The 24,815-nt window shown below is 44.9% G+C and overlaps 1 protein-coding gene across 1 annotated transcript in view; it reads left to right on the forward strand.

Annotated features, from left to right (window-relative positions):
* LOC130108391 (sterile alpha motif domain-containing protein 10-like) overlaps positions 1-24,815 on the forward strand; it is a 62,927-nt gene that overhangs the window by 30,235 nt on the left and 7,877 nt on the right. The window contains exon 4 of the mRNA XM_056275301.1: positions 23,825-23,965. Coding sequence (XP_056131276.1) covers positions 23,825-23,965 — 141 coding nt within the window. The remainder of the gene's footprint in view (positions 1-23,824; positions 23,966-24,815) is intronic.

Below are 24,815 nucleotides of genomic sequence, written 5' to 3' on the forward strand. Positions count from 1 at the left end.
CATCTTTTGATCAAATAATCACAAAACAAAACATTTCACTGAGAAACAAGAATATGAATTCCAGAAAATAGCTCTCATTTTAACCAAATGTCTTGAAATAATTACGTTTTCCTGCAGAAGGTTCAACGAAAATTCATTAAAACCTGCGGATGTAGCTGCCTGCGCAATAAGAACTGACCCAACTATTCTGAAAAAATAAAAATAATGATAATAATAAACTTTATTTGTATAGCACCTATCAAAACAGTTACAAAGCGCTTCACAACAGCAAATAAAAGGCAGAATCCAATAAAATAGAAGACTTATGAAAAGAACATGAAAGTGTGGGCGTCCGGGTAGTGTAGCGGTCTATTCCATTGCCTACCAACACGGGGATCGCCAGTTTGAATCCCTGTGTTACCTCCGGCTTGGGCGGGCTTCCCTACAGACACAGTTGGCAGTGTCTGTGGGGGGGGGAGCCGGATGGGGTATGTGTCCTGGTCGCTGCACTTGCACCTGCTCTGGTCAGTCGGTCAGTCAGGGCGGCTGTTCAGGGGGGAGGGGGAACTGGAGGGAAGGGCGTGATCCTCCCACGCGCTATGTCCCCCTGGTGAAACTCCTCACTGTCAGGTGAAAAGAAGCGGCTGGCGGCTCCACATGTATCGGAGGAGGCATGTGGTAGTCTGCAGCCCTCCCGGTGGGGTAATTGGCCAAGGAGAAAGAGGGGGGGAAAGCGAAAAAAAAATTTGAAGAAGATTATTAGCTATACAAGGTGAGGAATTAATTAAGTAAAAGGCCTTTTAAACAGGTATGTTTTTAAAAGAGATTTTAAAGAGGACAAGAGGCTCATCTGGGCCGTGATAGCCAGAGGCGAAACTGCCGTATATGCAGGTAATGCAGCTGCATTGGGGCCCGCAACAGTTTAGGGCCCGCACGCACGGACCCCTCTTTATCTCACCAATATCGTATCAAAGATCTCTTCAGGCACTGAGTCTACAGTATATGATATGTTCAAAAATGTGCCCGCGCATAATTATGGACATGAGTATGTACTGCTGCATAACACAATCCACACAGAAGAGTAAGCTAGCTGACAGAGTATCAAGACAAATAAATCAGTTTTACTTATAGGTAAATAAATAATAAATAATAGGTAAATAAAAAATAAATAAGTTTTATTTATAGGCGCACAGCGAAAAGTGCACCTATAAGTAAAACTTATTTATTATATATTTGACTAATAATCAACCTATACTTGCGTTTTGTGTTTATAAGGCCTATATGCAGACATGAATAGTGTTGTCAGTGTGCCAGTGCACAGCCACCCATCTTTTATGGTGCTCCGACACCAGATTTTGTTAAGTAGGCTACCCCCCCCCCCCCCCCCAGTTGTACTTGGCCAATTACCCCGCTCTTCCGAGCCATCCCGGTTGCTGCTCCACCCCTTCTGCTGATCTAGGGAGGGCTGCAGACTACCACATGCCTCCTCCGATACATGTGGAGTCACCAGCCGCTTCTTTTCACCTGACAGTGAGGAGTTTCGCCAGGGGGACATAGCGCATGGGGGGATCACACTATTCCCCCCAGTCCCCCCCCCCCCGAAAAGGCGCCCCGACCGACCAGGGGAGGTGCTAGTGCAGTGACCAGGACACATACCCACATCCGGCTTCCCACCTGCAGACACGGCCAATTGTGTCTGTACGGACCCCCGCCCAAGCCGGCGGTAACACGGGGATTCGAACCGGCGATCCCCGTGTTGGTAAGCAATGGAATAGACTGCCACGCCACCCGTAAGTAGGCTATTCTATCACTATCTTGGCCTTGCTATTGTGACTCCTCTTCTATAGCGTGGCGGTCTGTTTTCCTAGTAATCATTTCATTTAGGCATCAACCGTGCGGTGCATTTCACTGTCGCTGGTCATTTTAAAGCTGCGTGCTTTCACTTCTTTCATTTGCTACTGACATGACATTATGTTACATCTGATTGTGATGGGCAGGCCAGGGCCTGTTTTGACCATCTTGCATTTGGGTCCGGCGCTGCCTCGTTAGGCCTGTGCTGGTAGCAAAGGCCTGGTTGCCCCTGGTTTTCAATCTAGGTCTTGAAATCTCTAAAAGGGATCCACCGAAGGAGCTCAGGATACTGTTATGCTCATATGGGATTAACATTCATTGATATACTCGGGTGATAAAAATAATAATTAAAATCAATTCTAAAACACACAGGTAGCCGGTGTAATGAAGCTAAATTTGGGGTTTTCTTTTTCTAGAATCAGTGAGGAGTCTTGCAATGGCATTTTGAATTAACTGCAGTCTGGAAAGGTTGTGCTTGCTTAAGCATGTGTAAAATGGATTACAGTAGTCTAAACAGGATGTGATTAATGCATGAATGACAATTTCCAGGTTCTTGGGAGCTTAGAGATTCTGTGTAGCCGGGTAAAACAAGACTAGACAATTATTTTAACATGCGGATTAAAATTAGGATTATTGTCAAAAATGACACCAAGATTTCTGCAGTAAGTGAGAATGCTGGTGGAGAATGAACCAAGTTGTGGTGAGCTGGGGTGTCTGGGCCTGTGATAATGAATTTGGATTTGTCTGTGTTCAGTTGAAGGAAATTATTCAACAGTTAGATTTGAATTTCATTTGTGCATGCCCCAAGAGTGATTAATTGGTTGTTATTGATGGAGTCAAAAGAGAAATGAAGCTGTATGTCATCTGCATAAAAATTGAAACTACGGCATCCGGGTAGCGTGGCGGTCTATTCCGTTGCCTACCAACACGGGGATCACCAGTTCGAATCCCTGTGTTACCTCCGGCTTGGTTTGGCGTCCCTACAGACACAATTGGCCGTGTCTGTGGGTGGGAAGCCAGATGTGGGTATGTGTCCTGGTCGTTGCACTAGTGCCTCTTCTGGTCAGTCAGGACGCCTGTTCGTGGGGAGGGAGAACTGGGGGGAAATAGCATGATCCTCCCACGCACTACGTCCCCCTGGTGAAACTCCTCACTGTCAGGTGAAAAGAAGCGGCTGGCGACTTCACATGTATCGGAGGAGGCATATGGTAGTCTGCAGCCCTCCCCGAATCGGCAAAGTGGGTGGAGCAGTGACAGGGATGGCTCGTAAGAGAAAGAGGGAGAAAAATAATAAAAGGAAACTAATATTGTGTCAGGAATTATTGTGTAAGAATTGACTTAACTACTCTGAAATAGAGTTTAGAAAAAAAGTGCCGTCTCTTGGCAACCTGACTTTCTGAAATATTGTCTAGCTCAGTTTTTAATTTTAGGTAAAGATAATAGATGGGACTGACACACACATGGGCAGACAGGTACTTCAGCGTTTCAAGAACAGAATGTGTATTGCCTACCCTAACTTTAAAGGCTTGAACCTTTGATAGTTTAGTAATCCAACGTTTAACTGTTCGAAGACATAACCCGAGACTTACCGATGCATCACAGATGCCCGAAAGGTATCAAACATGCTAAATATTTGGACCTGTAGGGGGGTAAAATACTTTATAGTGTTATTTTATCCACCTTTTCATTAAAGGTTTGAAACAAAGGTTACAAAAATAGTCTGTCTGAACATGCAATTGAAACAAATGCATCACAAAGTATATGCAACTTGTATATACAGTATATTGAAACTACACAAGACATTTTGTATCAAAGGTGTTGAATCAATAACAGAATCACAGTAATAATCTGCGGCACGGTGGTTAGCACGGTCGCCTCACAGCAAGAAGGTCCTGGGTTCGAGCCCCGGGGTAGTCCAACCTTGGGGGTCGTCCCGGGTCGTCCTCTGTGTGGAGTTTGCATGTTCTCCCTGTGTCTGTGTGGGTTTCCTCCGGGTGCTCTGGTTTCCTCCCACAGTCCAAAAGACATGTGGGTCAGGTGAATCGGCCATACTAAATTGTCCCTATGTGTGAATGTGTCGGCCCTGTGATGGCCTGGTGGCCTGTCCAGGGTGTCACTGCCTGCCGCCCAGTAACTGCTTGGATAGGCTCCAGCATCCCCACGACCCTGAGAGTAAGGATAAGTGGTTTGGATAATGAACAAATGAATGAATAATAATCTTTATTTGTATAGCACTTTTCAAAACACAAAGTCCTTAGATAAGAAAGCAATGCAGTATAAACATGAAAAACGTATACACACATACACACACATATCTAACAAAAAAAAATGCTTAATTTACAAAAATAACTACTGCGACATCCTTACAATACTAAATATGTTCCTCCTGCCAGGGAGCTTGCAGGTGAGCCAGAATAATCATGCAGAAGTTTTCATTGCATTTTTACAGTAACTGTTGGGTTGTGCTCCCTTCTATGCTTCACTGGCTGTAAAGCCCTAATCCCTTGATTCCTCCAGGCTCCATCAACTGTGTTGTTGTCAGCATTCTCCCAGTCTGCAAAGGCTGGAGGTGTATATGCCTCAGACCTGCACTCGCGGAGGAAGTTGTGGATGCATAGGGAGGCCATAGTTATCTTAACCACCTTGTGTGCCTCCAAGCATATGGTGGACCTGAAAACCCTCAACCTGTTTGCAAGAATGCCAAATGCATTTTCTACTACTCTCCATGCCCTAGAGAGACGGTAGTTAAGTACCCTTTGTCTGTGGTCCATCGGCCTGAATGGATACGGCTTCATGCAGTCATGCCTTAAAGGGTATGCATCATCACCGACAAATATGTACAGGGATCGGAAGTGGGCAAAGGCTTAGGTGGAGGAAAATTCAGTGGCCCTGGTCCATTGCTTTCAGAGTGAGCCAACAGTCCAACGTCTGAGACCCTCCTTTGGATACCCACATTCAGCGTGGATGAACTTTTAGTTTGAATCCACAGCAGCCACCATTATCGCAGAGAGCCTGCCCGTGTAATTATGGTAAACGCTACCATTTTTTTGTTGGAGGCTGTATGTGGATGTTGTTTCCATCAACGCACCAAGGCAGTGTGGAAATTGCCATTTCAATTCAAAGTCCCGCGCTATTGTCCACCATTCTGCCTCTGTTGATGGTGTCTAACAATAGAAGAAAAGAACAGTTAAGGCTAGGAGTTAAACTCCAGTTAGTACACTGATTCTTATCTGCCAAAGAATGTAAAAATGATAAATTTCTGCAGTACTGTGAATATGAATTCATGATTTAAGACTGTGACTCTTACATTAAATGGTAAATGGCAAATGGACTGCATGTATATGAATGTCAGGCATACACTGTCTCAGTGTATGCCTCACAGTCACCCATTCACACATTCATACACTGATGGTGGCGGGTTCAGTGTCTTGCTCAAGGACACTTTAACACGCTCTCCGCAAAAGCAAGGGATTGAACCAGTGCGCTTCTGACTACTAGACGACCCGCTCTACGTCCGGAGCCGTGCTGCCCATTACAATTTTATCACATAAAAAAATCTCAATAACTGCAGAACCCTGTAAAAATACAAATTTGGTGAGATGAGATTTTTGCCATATTGCTTATTATGAGAGCATATCATCCTCATGTCTACATTAGCCTAATGTGGGGTCATAACCAGAGCCTACTCTCAGGAAGTCTTTTATCATGACCTGTACCAGGTCATGATAAAATCTCCAAAATTATCTGTGACATAGTGCTGGTCCCAATCTTACACTGGAACCTCAGGGACTTGAATGTTTCACCTACATGAGATATAAAATTATTAAAAAATATACAAAAACAGACATTTAAAATGAACAATAGCTAAGTCACTGTGATATTATTTTGATATGGCTCTGGTAGACCCACCTGTTGCCAAAAAGCGCAAGGTCACCTATGTTTTCATTGTGTGTGTGTCTGTCCACGAGCATGTGTGTGTACACAAGCAGCTTGGCCTGGTCATTAACAGAACTGCCAACCCCCACCCATCCATCTCTGTAGACAACACCAGACTCAAAAACGTGAAACAGTTCCCATATCTTGGCAGCCTTCTCTCCTCCAAAGCCAACATTGACATTGAAATACACCATCGCCTCGGTTGTGCCAGCCGAACCTTCTCAAGATTGAGTAAAAGGGTTTTTGAAAACAGCAGCAGGGTGGCGCAATGGTTAGCGTGGTCACCTCACAGTAAGAAGGTCCTGGGTTCGAGTCCCGGGGTAGTTCAACCTTGGGGGGTCGTCCTGGGTCACCCTCTATGTGGAGTTTGCATGTTCTCCCCGTGTCTGTGGGTTTCTTCCGGGTGCTCCGGTTTCCTCCCACAGTCCAAAGTCATGCAGGTACTAAATTGTCCCTAGGTGTGAATGTGTCGGCCCTGTGATGGCCTGTCGGCCTGTCCAGGGTGTCTCCCCACCTGCCGCCCAATGACTGCTGGGATAGATTAGCATCCCCGCGACCCTGAGAGCAGGATAAGCGGTTTGGATAATGGATGGATGGGTTTTTGAAAACCGCAACCTTCAGGCCAAAACAAAAATTCTGGTGTACAAAGCGGTAGTGATGCCCATCCTACTGTATGGGTCAGAAACATGGACCACATATAGCAGGCATCTGAAGGCACTCGAGACATACCAACAGCAATGCCTTAGGAAGATCTTTAAGATCAGCTGGGAGGACAAGCACACCAACTTCAGCGTCCTCGAGGAGGCCAACAATGCCTACTATACAGGTGCATCTCAAAAAATTTGAATAGTGTGGAAAAGTTCATTATTTTCCATAATTTAATTCAAAAAGGGAAACTTTCATATATTCTAGATTCATTACACATAAAGTGAAATATGTCAAGCCTTTTTTTTTAATCTTGATGATTACGGCTTACAGCTCTTGAAAACCAAAAATCCAGTATCTCGAAATATCAGAATATTACATAAGACCATTCAAAAAAAAGGATTTATAATACAGAAATGTCGACCTTCTGAAAAATATGTTTATTTATGCACTCAATACTTGGTCACGGCTCCTTTTGCACGAATTACTGCGTCAATGCAGTGTGGCATGAAGGCAATCAGCCTGTGGCACTGCTGAGGTGTTATGGAAGCCCAGGTTGCTTTGATAGCGGCCTTCAGCTCGTCCGCATTGTTGGGTCTGGTGTCTCTCATCTTCCTCTTGACAATACCCCAATCTATGGGGTTCAGGTCAGGCGAGTTGGCTGGCCAATGAAACACAGTGATACCATGGTAGTTTTGGCACTGGGCAGGTGTCAAGTCTTGCTGGAAAATGAAATCTGCATCTCCATAAAGCTTGTCAGCAGACGGAAGCATGAAGTGCTCTAAAATCTCCTGGTAGACGGCTGCGTTGACTCAGGGCTTGATGAAACACAGTAAACCAACACCAGCAGATGACATGGCACCCCAAATCATCACTGACTGTGGAAACTTCACACTGGACTTCAAGCAACTTGGATTCTGTGCCTCTCCACTCTTCCTCCAGACTCTGGGACCTTGATTCATAAATGAAATGCAACCTTTACTTTCATCTAAAAAGAGGACTTTGGACAACTGACCAACGGTCCAGTTCTTTTTCTCCTTAGCCCAGGTAAGACACTTCTGACGTTGTCTCTGGTTCAGGAGTGGCTTGACACTAGGAATGCGACACTTGTAGTCCAGTTCCTGGGCACGTCTGTGCGTGGTGGCTCTTGATGCACGGACTCCAGCCTCAGTCCACTCCTTCTGAAGCTCCCCCAAGTTCTTGAATCGGCCTTGCTTGACAATCCTCTCAAAGCTGCGGTCATCCCTGTTGCTTGTGCATCTTTGCCTACCACACTTTTCCCTTCCAGTCAACTTTCCATGGATATGCTTTGATACAGCACTCTGCGAACAGCCAGTCCTTTCAGCAGTGACCTTTTGTGGCTTATGTGGTATTGTAAAGAGGAAGACGAGAGACACCAGACCCAACAATGCAGACGAGCTGAAGGCCGCTATCAAAGCAACCTGGGCTTCCATAAAACCTCAGCAGTGCCACAGGCTGATTGCCTCCATGCCACGCTGCATTGATGCAGTAATTCATGAAAAAGGAGCCCCGACCAAGTATTGAGTGCATAAATGAACATACTTTTGGGAAGGTCGACATTTCTGTATTATAAATCCTTTTTTTGATTGGTCTTATGTAATATTCTAATATTTTGAGATACTGGATTTTTGGTTTTCATGAGCTGTAAGCCGTAATCATCAAGATTAAAGCAAAAAAAGGCTTGACATATTTCACTTTATGTGTAATGAAGCTAGAATATATGAAAGTTTCCCTTTTTGAATTAAATTATGGAAAATAATGAACTTTTCCACAATATTCTAATTTTTTGAGATGCACCTGTAACTGCCACCATTGCACAACATCAGCTGAGATGGACTGACCATGTCCTCCACATGTCTGACTCTCGCCTCCCGAAACAAGTCCTTTACTCTCAGCTCGTGACAGGATGCCTTGCCCCTGGAGGACAAAATAAGCAATATAAAGATAACATCAAGGCCCACATAAAAAGCTTTTGGCATCAACCTTAACACCTGGGAACAAGCAGCCAAAAAATGGAGGCCTGGAGACTGGCTGTCCGTGACCTCCACCATGCTGCTGAAAACAAGCCCAGACTCAGAAAGGAGCAAGTTACCAGAAAGGCCCAAACCACACCCTCAACCACTTCTTCACACCCTTGCCCACATTGCCCCAAAATATGCAGCTCCAGGATCACCCTCTATGCCCACTTCAGGACCCACAAGGACCTAAGAGGACAGACATACTCAACCCAGAGTGACCGCTGATGATGGTGTGTGTGCTTATAAAGTTGTGCAGTTTACACAGCACAGCGATCTGATGACTTTGAAAGTCATGTACTGTGTTCTTAGCATAATGTGTGTGTGTGTGTGTGTGTGTGTGTGTGTGTGTGTGTGTGTGTGTGTGTGTGCATGCTTAGACAGAAAATTGTGTAGTGTACACGGTACAGCGATCTGACGACTTTGAAAGTCATGTACTATGTTAGCATAATGTGTTTAGGTGTGTGTGTGTGTGTTTGCTTGGTATTGAAGTAGAGTGGGTGTTTGAAAGTGAAAGAGAAACAGACGAAAGGAGAATGACAGTGAAAGACAGACGCACAGTGATTCTGACCAAAGGCTACATATGCGACCTTGCTGCCATATACCCGCTGACAGCAGCATAATACAGTATGTAATCCTTCAGGGGAACCATGAAGGGATCACAGAAAGGTGAGTCAGTTCATCTGGATACAAGGTTTAGATGAACTGATTCAAATTTCTGTTATTTCCTTACCTGAATTATTGTCTGTGAATGTTCTCATTCATTCAGGTCATGGTTACTAGACCAAGCTAGACTAGCTTGGTCTAGTCAGAAAGGCACGAACTGAGGAAGCCTCTTGGATGAGAGGCGAAACGTCTTCACGGATATATACCAAGTCCAGTTGCACTTGATTCAACTCCTTTGGATAACCTGAATTATTGAACATTCATCAAGGCGAAACCATGAAGCGAGTTATTCAACTATCAGAGGTTAAATCCTTGAAAGTTAGGGTAGGCAAATTATTGTAGGAGCATTTTTTGTTATATTTGTTGAAATTGTTTTTACATCCCAACAACAATCAATCAATAAAATGCTCTGACAAAAAAACCAAAAAAAACCAAAAACAGTATCTGTAGCTGTCCCAGGCCTGTGATAAGCCCGTCCAATCATTTCATTTGGTCCGCATGAAATGGTTGGATGACCTACCTTCCTGTCTACATACCCACCAACCTACCTGCGTGCACTGTGCCCATGCACTCATTGTGCATGATCGGTCTTCCACAAGGTAGGCAAGGCTAAAGCTAGCGAGCTACTCACACAAGAATGGCAGAGAAAGTGCAGCCAACATTTTCATTTCCACCTATACCTAGAACAGTTTGCACTTCTAAACAAAGTAAGCGATGAAAGACCGACGTAGAAAAGGCTATGACCAAGAAGATGCTGGATAAGGCAAGAGGTCAAACCACTCAACATCAGTATGGCTTTTCAACGATGGTGAAAACTGAGGGAGTTGAAGGGCCTGAATAGATGGATACAGTTAGCAGATACGGTTAGCGATGAAAACAATGCACTGCACCCCTCTCGCCAACTCTCTCTCCTGGAATGACTCATCCTCCAGCAGTACTCAGGCAGTGTGTGTTCTTTTTTTTTTATTACATTTATTTCTGATTTCTCCCAATTTAGTGGCCAATCGATCCCTATTTTAGTTCAAACACCCACCCTCATACTGTATGCGTTTGCCAACTGCATCTCTCCGGGCGGCAGTCTCGAAGGAGACGTCTCGCCACTTCCGTGACAAGGCGAATCCAGGCCAAACCACTGCTTTTTCCGACACACACAGAGATGCATTCATGTGACGAACACAAGCCGACTCCGCCCCCCTCCCGAAGACAGCGTTGCCAATTATTGCTGCTTCATCGAGTCCGGCCATAGTTGGATCTGACGAGACTGGGGCGCGAACCCCGGGCCCCAGTGAGCAACTGCATCGACACAAAGCCGATGCTTAGACCGCAACACCACCGTGGACCCGCAGTGTGCGTTCATATGTTTTGGGGGAGTGGCTTTGGAAGGAGGCCTGAAGGGAGGGACTGGAATTTTTTCGGTTGGATACTTTCAAAATCTAGTTTACTCTTGTTGGTTTCTCCAAAGTTGCCTACCCCAGCTTTAAGAGTTCCCTTTCATGCAAACGCCTCCTCCTTAGGGTGTTTTCACATATAATCCTTTTTAATTGAACCAAACCGAGTCCTCTTAAAGTCGACCAAAAAGTGGACCAACAGAAAAGAGACTCAGTTCTTTTTGCATTCACATTGTCAATTAATTTGAAAGAGGACTCGGTTCTCTTTCTGGTCCACTTGAGCTCTGATGGGGCCTCAGCCTCAGCATCTTTACTGCTTTGGATTATGGGTATAGATTATGGCTTTACCTCATTTTATCACGTACTCCATCCTAAAGTACTTTTGGCGTAGTTTTTTACTTGGACACGGCACTGCAGTGTGGTTAATGAAGCCCCTCGCTTTCATATGAGGTAAAATTGGAGGAGAATCGTAGCATTTCTGTGCATGTAGACAGTTGGTGTCTGATGTGTTCTTTGTTCCATATCTGGAGAAGTGCAGTATTTTCTTCCTTGGACCAAACTGCTCCTTGTCCACTAGTATTACCAGCAGCCAAGGTACCATCTATTTGTTTTTTTTTTTTTGAGCGCCCCAGTGCAATAGAATGTCATCTCTCTATGGCAAACCTAGAGGGCTAAAATACAGTGGAAAAGGGTGAGACAAATCCGGAGCACTTTGTGCTCAAAATGCACAAGCAAAACCACAACATGGGCCTGAAGCAAACTGAAACATCAACCAATCACATTGTGCATAATGGTCATCACCTCACAACTCCTAATGACAATGGTGGACCTGTTGATTGTTTGCATTTCTCATCACCCTGTATTGTATAACAACGGACACAAAAATTAAAAAGACAATCAACTCGAGGACGTGTGGAGGAGCATCGCCGAACAGCTAGGCTATCAGGATAGTGAGTAGCTTATGTAGTTTACTTTTGGATGAAATAGTTCTGGTAACAAGGCAACCCTTCCTTGCCGACCCAGACCCAGTTGCAGCATACCGCAACAGAGGAAGTGTGCCTGGCAGGGGCCAGACTGGCAACAGTGGGGGAGGTCGCCCTGCGACCCTGAAGAGAAACCCCTGACTGCAGTCTGTAGATCAGGGTGGTGCTCAATGTGGACGGAATCAAACATTTGACTTGAATGACAAAGATTCAATGCTTTTAACAGGCATAGGTATTGACAGTTTTTGGCAACTTTTGTGTGCCCTCATGGCTTTCCTCCCACAGCCTAGGATCATCAAGTTGGCCGTCCACAAACAACTGTTACTTGTTCTAATGAGGCTCCGTCTTGGTTAGATGTTCACAGACTTAGGTAAATGGTTTGGAATAAGAAGGAGCTTTCGCAGTTTGGAGAGCAATACTTCCAAAGTTTACAAGGGAAAAGGCGATTGCTTGGTTGCCTAGAGATACTATGAAAAGCATAAGGCCTCAGAGTTTCAGTGAAAATTATCCCCAAGCAGCATGCATCATAGACTGTACTGAAGTATTTTTAAAAAGGCCAAAGAACCTAAGGAAACGATCACAAACATACCACAACTACAAACATTATAACACCTACAAAGTCCTATATTGTATAACCCCCCAATGGTTGTGTGGGTTGTAAAACCTTGTTCGGTGGAAGGGCCAGTGTTACTTTTATCACAAAAAACAGCGGTCTTGTCGACCACCTGATTCCAGGTGATCAAATTTTAGCGGATTGTGGCTTCACCATCACTGATGTATTGCCTCCAGGAGTGACTCTGGCTCCACCAGCATTTACATGTGGCTGTAAAGAACGCTCTCAGCATGAAGTTACAGAAATGTGTCGCTTGGCAAATGTCAGAATCCATGTTGAGCGTGCAGTTAGAAGGTTGAAAGTAGTGCCGCACGATTTGGTGAAAAAGTCATATTGCGATTATTATGAACAATATTGCGATTTGCGATTGCAATATAATAAACAAATGTATACATATACAAATAATATAGTCCATAATAATAATAATAATAATATAGTCCGTAGGGTTAGTGGTTGTGTGAGGAAGGGCATTCGATGTAAAATGTTGCCAAATCATGCAGATTTGATATGCACAATTTGATATTTGATATTTGATTGCGGATATGCTGATTGACAAGACCATACTGGATCGGTCAAGGCCCGGGTTAACAATGACTGCCATAGGTGCTGTGGTCTCACAGTGTACCAATTGAAACTATCAAATCCGCTATGTCGACCCCTGGGATACAGGGAACAAGCCGAAAGAAGAACATACATATACAAATAATAGACATTTGCCGTGTTGCCACAACATGTAGCAACTTTCATCTTGCATGTTTTACACAATACCTCTTTCTGCTCAATGTTGCTGAGCTTGAATCCAAACTATTGCCATATAATAAAGGTCACTTTTCTTTTTTTGTTTTTTGCCACCAGTTCACCAGAGTTAACCTGCTCGTTGTCATCAGTATCTATTTTTCCCTTCTTTCTGGTCTGCACACAGCACACCGGGTAGTCATGTGACCGTAGACTGCACATGCTTCATTGTCTAAACAGAGACTGATTGGTCATCTCTTAATTATGGGCGTAGATATGCAGACTGCACACAAACAGACATTCACACACACACATTTTATTATTTAATTAAATCGCAGTCGTTTGCGGTTGTATAATTGCACAGGCTGACATCGCGGTTGAGATTGGATTAGATTAATCGTGCAGCACTAGTTGAAAGGCTTCAAACTTTTGTGTATGATCCCTGCTAGGGTAAAAAATGATAACATTTTAAGTATTTGTGCGGGGCTACGTAACTTGCAACCTTAAATTAATTTGGAAGGAAATGGATGAACAAGAAGCATCTGCAATGGATGAAGGTGAAGACGTAGACGAGCAGGAAGGAGATGAATATTTATGGGATATTGCAGAGGACATTGAGGAAAGCTATTAATGCGTTGGCGGTGACGATGATTGTGTACTCCATAAGTCCTTAGGAGAAAAGATGTGCACATTACTCCAAAAATAACTTACAGTTATAATTAATTTTTCATTGTAGCATTAATCATTCTTGGAAAAGCACAATGAAGCACTAACAAGTGACGTTCAATTAAACAACTTTGTTACAGCTTTGTTCAACATGAGGCATGAGAAGTGAAAGGTTGGGCCGAGAATGCAAAATAGCAGTGATGTTAATGTTTGTGTAAAATGCCTAAAGGCTTGAGGTATTAAAAAATTACCCAAGAGTTTCAGAAGAAGGTCGACGTATAGTAGAACTAAGGTTGTCAAACCAATAAGTCTGCTACATATGAATGTAAAATGACAAGCTATTGTGTTTACAGTTAATTTGCCATTTCAGGGGGCGTCCAGGTGGCGTGGCGGTCTATTCCGTTGCCTACCAACACGGGAATCGCCGGTTCGAATCCCTGTGTCACCTCCGGCTTGGTTGGGCGTCCCTACAGACACAGTTGGCCGTGTCTGTGAGTGGGAAGCCGGATGTGGGTATGTGTCCTGGTCGCTGCACTAGCGCCCCCTCTGGTCGGTTGGGGCACCTGTTCAGGGGGGAGAGGGAACTGTGGGGAATAGCGTGATCCTCCCACGCACTACGTCCCCCTGGGGAAACTCCTCACTGTCAGGTGAAAAGAAGCAGCTGACGACTTCACATGTATCGGAGGAGGCATGTGGTAGTCTGCAGCCCTCCTCGGATCAGCAGAGGGGGTGGAGCAGTGATCGAGATGGCTCGGAAGAGTTCGGCTAATTGGCCGGATACAATTGGGGAGAAAAAGGGAGGAAAATCTTCTTTTTTTTTTTTTATTGCCATTTTATAAACTCATTTGTGAACTCACCATTTCAAGTGAATTTAGATGTTTAAGTTGACCCTCATTAAAGTCAAACAAGAACTACTTGAGTCCACAAACTGTCATTACTCCATGTGCTATTCTGGTCGCTGTTGTTGGTAACAGATGCTCAAAATAAACCTTCAGATGCCAGACTTTCTACATTGTCCACTCTTGGTTGTATGGCTCACCCATGATAATGTGTTCATTTGGGGTGGCCTAATCCTGATGCAGTTTCCCTAATAACATCCATCCATCCATTCTCCAAACCGCTTATCCTGCTCTCAGGGTCGCGGGGATGCTGGAGCCTATCCCAGCAGTCATTGGGTGGCAGGCGGGGAATCTTCCATTTATATACTGTGGTGGAAAACTTTGTGATGATAAGAAAATAGTCATTGTTGTCTCTCTGAGTAAGTTTCATTCATCGAAAATCGCACGTACGTGGTCTCAGTCTCACCGAGGCCAGAATAAGCCCAGGGCTTTAGATACATGATTTTTTTTTGTTTTTTTGGATGAGACAAACAACTTGCATATCAGGATGGAATGTGGTTTTCTGCTGACACCAGACAAAGGGAGCAGCCCCCCTCCATCTGCAGGTGCAAGCTACTTCCCCTTCTGCCATGGGAAGGCCACGTACCAGCCATCCTTGTTGTGGTGAAAAAAGCACTGCTAGACTAAAGAAATATCAGTTACCAAGGTAAACATGGGGAAAGCAGCCACTGTCTCAGCACCAAGGGTGCGCCGACAGCAGCGGGAAGGGTCAGTTGTAGGCAAAACATAAGCCGTAGGCGAAAACATGTGGGCAGTGCATGACGTCTAACTAGAAACAAGTGGCTCTGTACCGTTCCACTACGTTTGTCTCAGTACCAAGGTTTCAGCAGAACCTGTATAAGTTTGTATTCCTCCATTACAGTGTTTTACATCATATTTGTTTGAGTCCATCTTTTTTAGCAGACTACCACTATGTGCCTCAAGCTTCTTCAGTGTAGGACACTTAATCTCGAGGATGGTATCCGTGTCAATGATTCCATCAAGGCTGCCACCGAGCCAGTTTGCTCTCATGTGAAAAGAGCCCTGTAGTCTCCAATGTTTGCCCTGTGGTCTCCTCAAAACATTTTCAAGCCAAAGGCTCAGATGTTTGACCATACCTAATGGCTGTGCTTCCAACAAACTTGCAGTTCAGTTTTCTCTTCACCCAGTTTCTTGGGTCTGCTTCTCTTTTCTTTTTTTTTTTGCCATTTCAGATGCCTGTTTCTATTTTCTCTCTCTCATCTTCTCCACATTTGACGTTTCTTTCAAAAACTACATTGCAAAGTTTACATGTGTGTTCAGCACATTGTGCGTGATCTTTGGGAAGTTCATTGATATTTGCATTCTTCTGTGGCTGTGCAGTAAACACATGATGTGAAATGGTTCCAGGTACCATGGCTAATAGCCATCTTAGGAGATGAAAAGTGTTGCATGACATCTGCATTTGTCTCAAATGCTGTAGCTGTAACTTTCGTACTTGTCCTAGGTCCATGGTCTGGCCCTTGAATGTTTTTACCTGTGCCTGGCACTACATTTTTCCAGGTAGATTGGTTCCAGGCACAGACTTTGTCAGTGTAGGCCATGTTTGTGAAGCCTTGGGTCACAGCACCTTACACCTTGTAAAGTAGTATTGCTGTATGCTTGCAGCATTTCCCCCTGTTGGCCATACAGTCACAGTTAACACCTATAATTTTGCCGCTGGGATGGGATGGCTCGGAAGAGTGGGGTAATTTGCCGGATACAATTGGGGAGAAAAAAGTAGGGGGGGAACAAACATGAATTCTTATTTCTAACTTTTTACTAATGTAACTGGTCTGTAATGATTAAATACAACTCGTGACTGATTATGCCAGCTAGCTAGGACAGTAGTATATTACACAGCACTTCAACACTTGAAATGTGGCAGATGGTCAAGTGGTCCATTTTTTTCGCTATTTATCCATTCTCTATTGTTGTAACCAGTGTCTAACTAATATGTAAAATTTGAATATCAAGATCGCCATCCATATAAGGTACCTTCATCAGTAACTGGGGGCCACTGCTTAACGTCGTCAATCCATCTCCCCATGCTGCTGCTGCCACTGTCAGCAGGCAGCAGCAGACTCTGACTCACTACAACTTCCCACCGCAGTAATGGCAGCAGTGCAAGATGGTGGAACACACAAATCGGTCACCGGATTCCTCTATAGAAACACACAAGTGTATGATCGGAGGGTGAGAGTCCCAAAATAGAAAAATGCAGCAGCAGTCAATTTCATCACTGCCCCTCTTCTGCCCACAATGTATGGTCAACAACCATGTGAAAGGTCGTGCTTCAGTGAGGCACAGAGGTACTCTTTCTTTTTTTTGTTTATTGAATATTTTTGATGTTCGCGTGTTTTAATTTGCCCTATTTTCTTCATAATTACAGCACAATGTATTTTAATTTAATTTTATAACTTGTTGCTTTACTTTTATTCCCCTCTTTCAGAGTTCACAATCAGAGCTTACCTCTCATGAACATGAAGGAGTCTTTATGAATGTTTGTCACTGTTGTCATTAAGTGTCACTCACCCAGTCAGTTATGTCATTTTTAATGCACAGTTGACATTTTTTGAGAAGTCTTTGTTGTAGGAACCTGAGTGAGATCAAGCCGCTCGATTTGATATGTTTCCCACATGTCCATCCATCCATTATCCGAACCGCTTATCCTGCTCTCAGGGTCGCAGGGATGCTGGAGCCCATCCCAGCAGTCACTGGGTGGCAGGCAGAGAGACACCCTGGACAGGCCGCCAGGCTATCACACAGGGCCAACATAGACACACACACACACACACACACACACACACACACATTCATACCTAGTGGCAATTTAGTACAGCCAATTCACCTGACCTACACGTCTTTGGACTGTGGGAGGAAACCGGAGCCCCCAGAGGAAACCCACGCAGACACGGGGAAAACATGCAAACTCCACACAGAGGACGACCCGGGACGACCCCACCAAGGTTGGACTATCCCGGGGCTCGAACCCAGGACCTTCTTGCTGTGAGGCAACCGTGCTAACCACTGTGCCACCGTGCCGCCTGTGCCTAATAATCAGAGAAGAAAAATAGTACTCACTTGTGTGGTATTGTGTGGGTGCAGCATGGTCCCAGCAGTCAGAACAATACATTTCTCTGGAGGGGAGAGAATCAACATTTAATCATTCCAATAAATCTCTGTTGATCGTGATGCAAGCCACCAACACTGAAATGACCAGAATCTGCTAATAAATAGCTTGGAGCGAGTAAACCGTTAACAGTGTGGCAGTAATATTACATATCAATCAGTACCGCTGTAATATGGTGCAACCATGCCAGATGTAGACAAAAGGCTGACGTTAATTTCCATCTGCTATTCCTGGAATGAACATGTTAAGAAGCACACTATCCACCCATCCATCATTATCCAGATCGCTTATCCTGCTCTCAGGGTCACAGGGATGCTGGAGCCTATCTCAGCAATCATTGGGCAGCAGGCGGGGAGACACCCTGGACAGGCTGCAGGCCGTCACACAGGGCCAACATACACCCCACACACACACACACACACACATTCATACCTAGGGACAATTTAGTATGGCCAATTCACCTGACCTACATGTCTTTGGACTGTGGGAGGAAACCGGAGCACCCGGAGGAAACCTACGCAGACACGGGGAGAACATGCAAACGCCACACAGGACGACCCGGGATGACCCCCAAGGTTGGACTACCCCGGGGCTCGAACCCAGAAACTTCTTGCTGTGAGGCGACCGCGCTAAACACTGCACCACCGTGCCGCCAGAAGCACACTTACACAATAGTAATAGCTTTTTATTATGGTAAATTAAATCCAATTTTGTCTTTCACTGTTAATGCTTAATGCACTCGGTTGATATTAATTTAGCTGACGTGAATAATGTCACTTCACAAAACCAAGTTTCAATAACAATGTGATGTGGGTCATGGCAATGGTAGCTACATTATTATTACATCTAACATTACATGTGGACAAGTATCTAATTACGATGGTTATTTTGCATAATGGTGTTGACCCTACCTTGAAGTATGACAGCTATCTTCATTAGCATGCTTGCTAGCAGCAGGTCCGTGTTGCAGGTAGCCAGTGTGAACCTCAGATGGAAAAAAAGGGCGGGGGGGGGGCATGCTCGATGTGGGCAGATCCAAATGTTTGACTCCGTCCACATTGAGTACCGCCCCGATCTGCAGACTGCAGTCAGGGGTGCTTGACCCCGAACCGAAGGTGGAGTCCCCCTTGCATCTCGCAAATTTGCGAATTTGTATCGCTGCGTTTATGAATAGATTTGATGCAAAATATTTGCAGGCGAGTATTTCGCTTTTTCGTGTCAGTTATTCGTCACGTCACTGGTGTGTAAAGGCCTTTATTCGCGGTGCGAAAGCTCAGAAAAATCAACCTCGTTCCGAAAAAAATTGTCACTTTTTTAACACGTAATATTCGTGTTCTGTGTGGAAGTACTCAGCAGTTTGAACAAGTATATTGATGTGCGAATTAAGCGCACACAAAAAAAAGGCCTTCACACTGGCTGACTACAAAAGAAAGCCAGCTATATCTTAAAAGACCCATCCCACCTTGGACACTTGTCTGTTTGACCCCCTCCCTTCTGGAAGAGGATACAGGACAGTCAAAAGCAGAACAAGCAGACTAAAACACAGCTTCTTTCAAAGAGCTGTAACCTCTGTTTACCCTCCACTGCCAAAGACTTGAAAAGACTGACTGCTGTGAGCAGTAACCCCACCGACCCATCCACCCACCCACACCCACATACCCCCCCCCACACACACACACACACATACACATTCATTACGCGCTGCACACTTTGCTACCATATTGCAGTATTGCACAGACCACCGTATATGCTGCCACTTGACCAACATTGTACAGTTTAGGTCACTTTGTCTCGTTTTTGTCACTTGTCTTTATCCTTTCATTATATTTGCTTTTACATATCGGAATTTTATTTGCACATTGCTGAAGAGCAGCTAAATAGAATTTCCTTGTTCTGAGCACAATGGCAATACAGTTCTATTCTATTCTATTCTATTCTATTCTATTCTATTATCATCACAGCCAGGGCAAAAATATCTCCCATTTGCCTGCAGACCTCTTTTGTAAGCAATTAATTTTTGAAGCTAAATTGAGAGCAGGGATCACTGTTGAAATAGCTTTTTGTTTTTTTTTTCCTCCTCTTTTCTCTCTTTGACAGTGCCACTCTCTCAATCTGCAGGCAATTATTAGCAACTGCATTAAGTCTGTCTGAGGAGAATTGATTTGAGCTCCATTCATCTGCTTTGTCTCATTTGTATACACGGGGAGACCAAGGGCAGTGATTTTCTAGGACACACCGCTACAGGCTCTGCCTCTGGGAGACGCAGAAGGGGCGGGGAGCGTGGGAGACATGGGGGTTAGGGGTGGGGGTGGCGGGGGGGGGTGAGTGATCAAGTGGGTGTGCGCATGCGTGTGCGTGTCGATATTGATATTTTTCTTTAAATAGAGAAAAGTGAGATTATTTCCGCTTTTGTGACTTTGCGCAGTTGTCTCTCAGTAGCAAGTCCGTTCGTGAGAGACATTCTGAAAGAACCTGGACTCAGAGGAAATCAACAACAGTACATGTGTGCGCATGCTGACACACTCACACACAGACACACACATGCAGATCCAGTAATCCGTTCTGAAGACTTAACTGGTTTGTCATGGCGTTGCCTCCTGGGAAAGGAGTCCTTGCCTATGATTAAAGTACCTATTGTCTGTCTTGTTCCAGTTTGTCTAGTTAGACGGCAAACGCTGGCTGACTGCTGTGTTCCTCTGACCTGATCCGGGTCTGTTTTACTTTTCTATCTCAGCAAACAGGGCAGCAGAGGTCACGGGATACAAAAATGATTCTGACATTTTTCATTTCTTATTCTCCAGACACCTCCGTGTAGATTCATTTTGATAGGAGACCCCTGACCAAGTGAAGACCAACTTTTCCTTCATGTCCCCCAATTCTGTTCAATCGCCATAGAAGACACGGTCATCTGCATAATGCATAGAAATATACACATCTCCCCTCAGCTATTCTGGTGTTGACAGTCCTCTTCGTGTAAGACAGGCAAACACCCTGAGGAGGAATACATCTAGGAATCACAAGATTTGAGTCTTTTGTAAAGTCTTCCTCAGGCTTGAAGCCATAATAACTGGCTTATAATCCAGGCCTTTATAAGTGCTTTTGGCTCCCCTCAGGCCAGGCGCTGGCCCACAGAGGACCACATCAGAAGTCCCACAATGCACCAAACTGGTAGACACGTGACCTCAACCCCAGAGCCTGTCTGATGAAATATGACCCGTGAGTCCTCATTAAGGACATTTATATTTCATGGACGGTGAAAAGGGGATAAAGGCCCATGGGGCTCTTGCTATTCTCCTTTATATGTGCACCGTTTTTTCCTCCTCCTATTTTTTTCCAACACCATCTGTATTCTCTTCTCTCCTCTCCTCTCCTCTCCTCTCCTCTCCTCTCCTCTCCTCTCCTCTCTTCTCTTCACAGGCAGGTTTCTTTTGCTGTGGCCATAACTGACGAGGAATAACAACAACAATAGCAAGACATAATGGCCTTGTGTGTGTGTATGTTTGTGTTATGTTGTTTTCTTTGGGTACGTTTTTGGAAAATGGATGACACAGTACCGAGAGAGAAGCAGAGAGAGGGAGACCGAGACAGTTAAAATTTTATTTCATTAAAAATGAAATACTGAAATGCAGCCCCCCAGAGATGCAGGGTGCAGTGTTGAAGTTGTTCAGTATCGTTCTGCAGTCAGTATGTTTTCCTGACATCTGGTGCAAAGGGCTCATTTCCCCATTCATAAGGGTGGGGATAAATCAAAGTTCGAGAACTCAGACTTGTTCGCCTTTATTCAGATACGCCATTTCGTAAAAGCACAATGCCCCACATTTCTAAACCTTCCACCTAAACCTGGACTTCATCGACTCTTGGGGATCCCATACCTACAGAATGGTCATATATCTCGGGGTGTCCGGGTAGCGTAGCAGTCTATTCTGTTGTCTACCAACACGGGGATCGCTGGTTCAAATCCCTGTGATACCTCTGGCTTGGTCGGGTGTCCGTACAGACAGAATTGGCCGTGTCTGCGGGTGGGAAGCCGGATGTGGGTATGTGTCCTGGTCGCTGCACTAGCGCCTCCTCTGGTCGGTCAGGGCGCCTCTTTGGGGGGGAGGAGGTACTGGGGGGAATAGCGTGAGCCTCCTACATGCTACGTCCCCATGGTGAAACTCCTCACTGTCAGGTGAAAAGAAGCGGCTGGCGACTCCACATGTATCGGAGGAGACATGGTAGTCTGCAGCCCTCCCCGGATCGGCAGAGGGGGTGGAGCAGCGACCGGAACGGCTTGGAAGAGTGGGGTAATTGGCGAGATACAATTGGGGAGAAAAAGGGAGGAAGGGGGGAATTCCAAAAAAAAGAATGGTCATATATCTCATATGACCTCATCATATCGCAACACACTCGAGATCTGGACAAAATCAAATTCGGTTGGGAGGAGGAACTGAGTGTTGAGCTCGGGGACGACCGGTGGAAGACTGCTCTTTTCCATGTGAATTCATCGATCCCCTGCGCCACACTTGGAGTCATTCAATTTAAAGTTTTACACAGGTTGCATATGACTAATTCCATACTGGTAAAAAAAATGCATCAGCGCATTCGGATGCATGTGGTAGATATCATCTTTCCCCGGCCAGTCTGGCACATTTGTTTTCGCTGTGCCCAAGGCTTCGCCAATTCTGGCAAGCCTTTTTGTAAAGACTGAAATTCAACCTTGTGCACTTGCGGTCCCTGCACAAATACACAATCAGGGGGTCTACAGAAAACTTCTTCTCTGTCTGCCAACCCTTAATAACTTGTTTTGACAAGCTTACACATTTATCTCCAGACTATGCTGCATAATGGTGTTATTTCCTTGTATGCACTGCAAGCTACCTAGACACCGAAGTCCGACAGGTGGGGTTGGGAAACAGATGCACTTCCTCCTACAATGTGAACAATTCACTGAAATAACGAACGTTTACTTTAACAAGTGGAACTCTGTAAATTCAGATTTTAAAGAGCTTGATGACCTCTCAAAATAAAAAATAAAAAAAATGTTCATAGGAGAAGGAGGCAGGGCATATCTTGCTGCCCAACAGGTATCAACATGACGCGCAACCTGAGGGACAGTGAGAGATCTAGACACACACACAGACACAAATACATGCATAAGATATATATATATATATATATATATATATATATATATATATATATATATATATATATATATATATATATACACACATACATATAAATTGCTCCTAGGTGTGTGTCGGCCCTGTGATGGCCTGGCGGTCTGTCCAGGGTGTCTCACCGCCTGCCGCCCAATGACTGCTGGGATAGGCTCCAGCATGCCCGCGACCCTAATTAGGATAAGCGGCTTGGATAAGGGATGGATATCAATATTAATGTTGTTTTAATGTTCACATTACTGTTGATTGTGTACTGCCAAAATATTTGGACAAATTGTACTTTGGTGCTTTGGGAACGTGGTTCTTGAAACTTTCATACTAGTGAGGCCCTTTGAATTGAACTGAATTGAGTGAGAGGGAAAGAGACAAAGAGATAAACAGACAAAGAGACGGATAAACAGAGAAAAGGGAGGATGTTCTCTTGTCCAGGGAGAGGAAATGAGAATGGATGGATTGGTTTGGGGAGAGAGCAGAATGAGTAATGAGTCTAATTAATGGTTTGGGCCTGGTACAGGATGGCTGCAGGTTTGATGGATTCTCCATCTCTTCCCACTGATGAGGGACAAGACTCCCTTACAAATGCTCACCTCTACTGTATGTGTGCGTTGTGTGTGGGTAGACAAACAGCCCCGCTTCATCTCCCATGTATAGGTATGAAAGTTGCAGTGTTCACTGTGGGTAATGGGAAGATAATTGTGTGCGTGTGTCCCCGGGGTTGACCACATAGGGTTGGTGTCAAAAAAAAAGCCCCATTAAATGACCATCTTAAATAACCTTCCCCGCGCCCCTGTCTCCTGCCACTAACTGGATTGCTGCAAGGAAAACCAGAAAAAAACCTACTTAATACCTAGCTGTAAATCAGCTGGTCAACCTACACACTGGAGAACACACACACACACACACACTCATACTCATACTCATACACTTACACAGACACCACATACACACACCACACACACCACACAGAAGAACACACACACGAGGCTAATTTGCAAAGGCCATCAAATAATTATTTTTCTAAATTAGCAGACACCTGGGGTGGGGCGTGGTTTAAACGTTTTACCCCCAACCCAACTCCCCATCCCCCCTCCTCCTCCTCTGCATTCCCACTCCTCCTCCTCCTCCTCCTTGGCAGGAAGGGCGTTGCTGCGTCTGAATGGAGAGAAGCTGGAGAGGATGGGGATCGTCCAGGAGACACTGAGGCAGGAGGTGCTCCAGCAAGTCCTCCAGCTGCAGGTCAGAGAGGAGGTCCGCAACCTGCAGCTCCTCAGCAGAAGTAAGGAGAGATACAAAAAGGGAGGGGTGTGTGTGTGTGTGAGTGTGTGTGTGTGTGTGTGTGTGTGAGTGTGTGTGTGTGTGTGTGTGTGTGTGTGTGTGTGTGTGTACACATTGTGGGTATGCAGAAGTTTGTGTGCATGGGCACTTCTGAGCAAGAGACAAGTAGAACAAGGAGAGTAACAGGCAGAAATATAGACAGTGGACTAGATATGGTTGAGTGGGGAAGAGGGGAGTCGACAGCGCATGCTTGCTGTGACAGTGGGAGTGGACATTGGAGTGCACTGGTGGAGCACAGTGTATGCTGTTATAGCGGTGGGGGGTTGTTGATTTGCAGCCCTGTCTCCAGCTGATGGATGTCTTCTATAAACACTCTTATCATCCAGCCATCAATGGTCCACCTCCATCAATGACTGCTGACATGAATTCAGCAGTTGGCATGGTTAGCTCCTTAGGAGCCTGCTTTGGGCTGTTGTTTTGGCTGTTGCCAGCTGAGTCACTGTTAGCTAACAGGATCCCATACCAAATTGCTTTTTAAACCACAGTTCAAGCCCCATTTTCTTTTTCAGAGATTTTTTTTCCTTGTCTGCAAAAACTCATTCTGCAGGCTTTCGAGTGGTCTCATTGAACAAAATGTGTCCTGGTGACAGCATCCATTCTAAAAGTATAAAAGTATATTCAGAGGCAAAACACTTACTCGTACCAGGAAGAAAATTAGGGCTAAAAATTATTGACTTCTGTACCTAGCCACATAGCTGTAAATCCAGGATTTGCGTCTTAGCCAACTGAGCCAAACACAGGGACGTGGGAAAGCTTTTGCAAAGCTTTGGCCAGTTAATTCTGATATAAAT

The sequence above is a fragment of the Lampris incognitus genome, chromosome 2, assembly GCF_029633865.1.
Source record: "Lampris incognitus isolate fLamInc1 chromosome 2, fLamInc1.hap2, whole genome shotgun sequence".
NCBI lineage: Eukaryota > Metazoa > Chordata > Actinopteri > Lampriformes > Lampridae > Lampris > Lampris incognitus.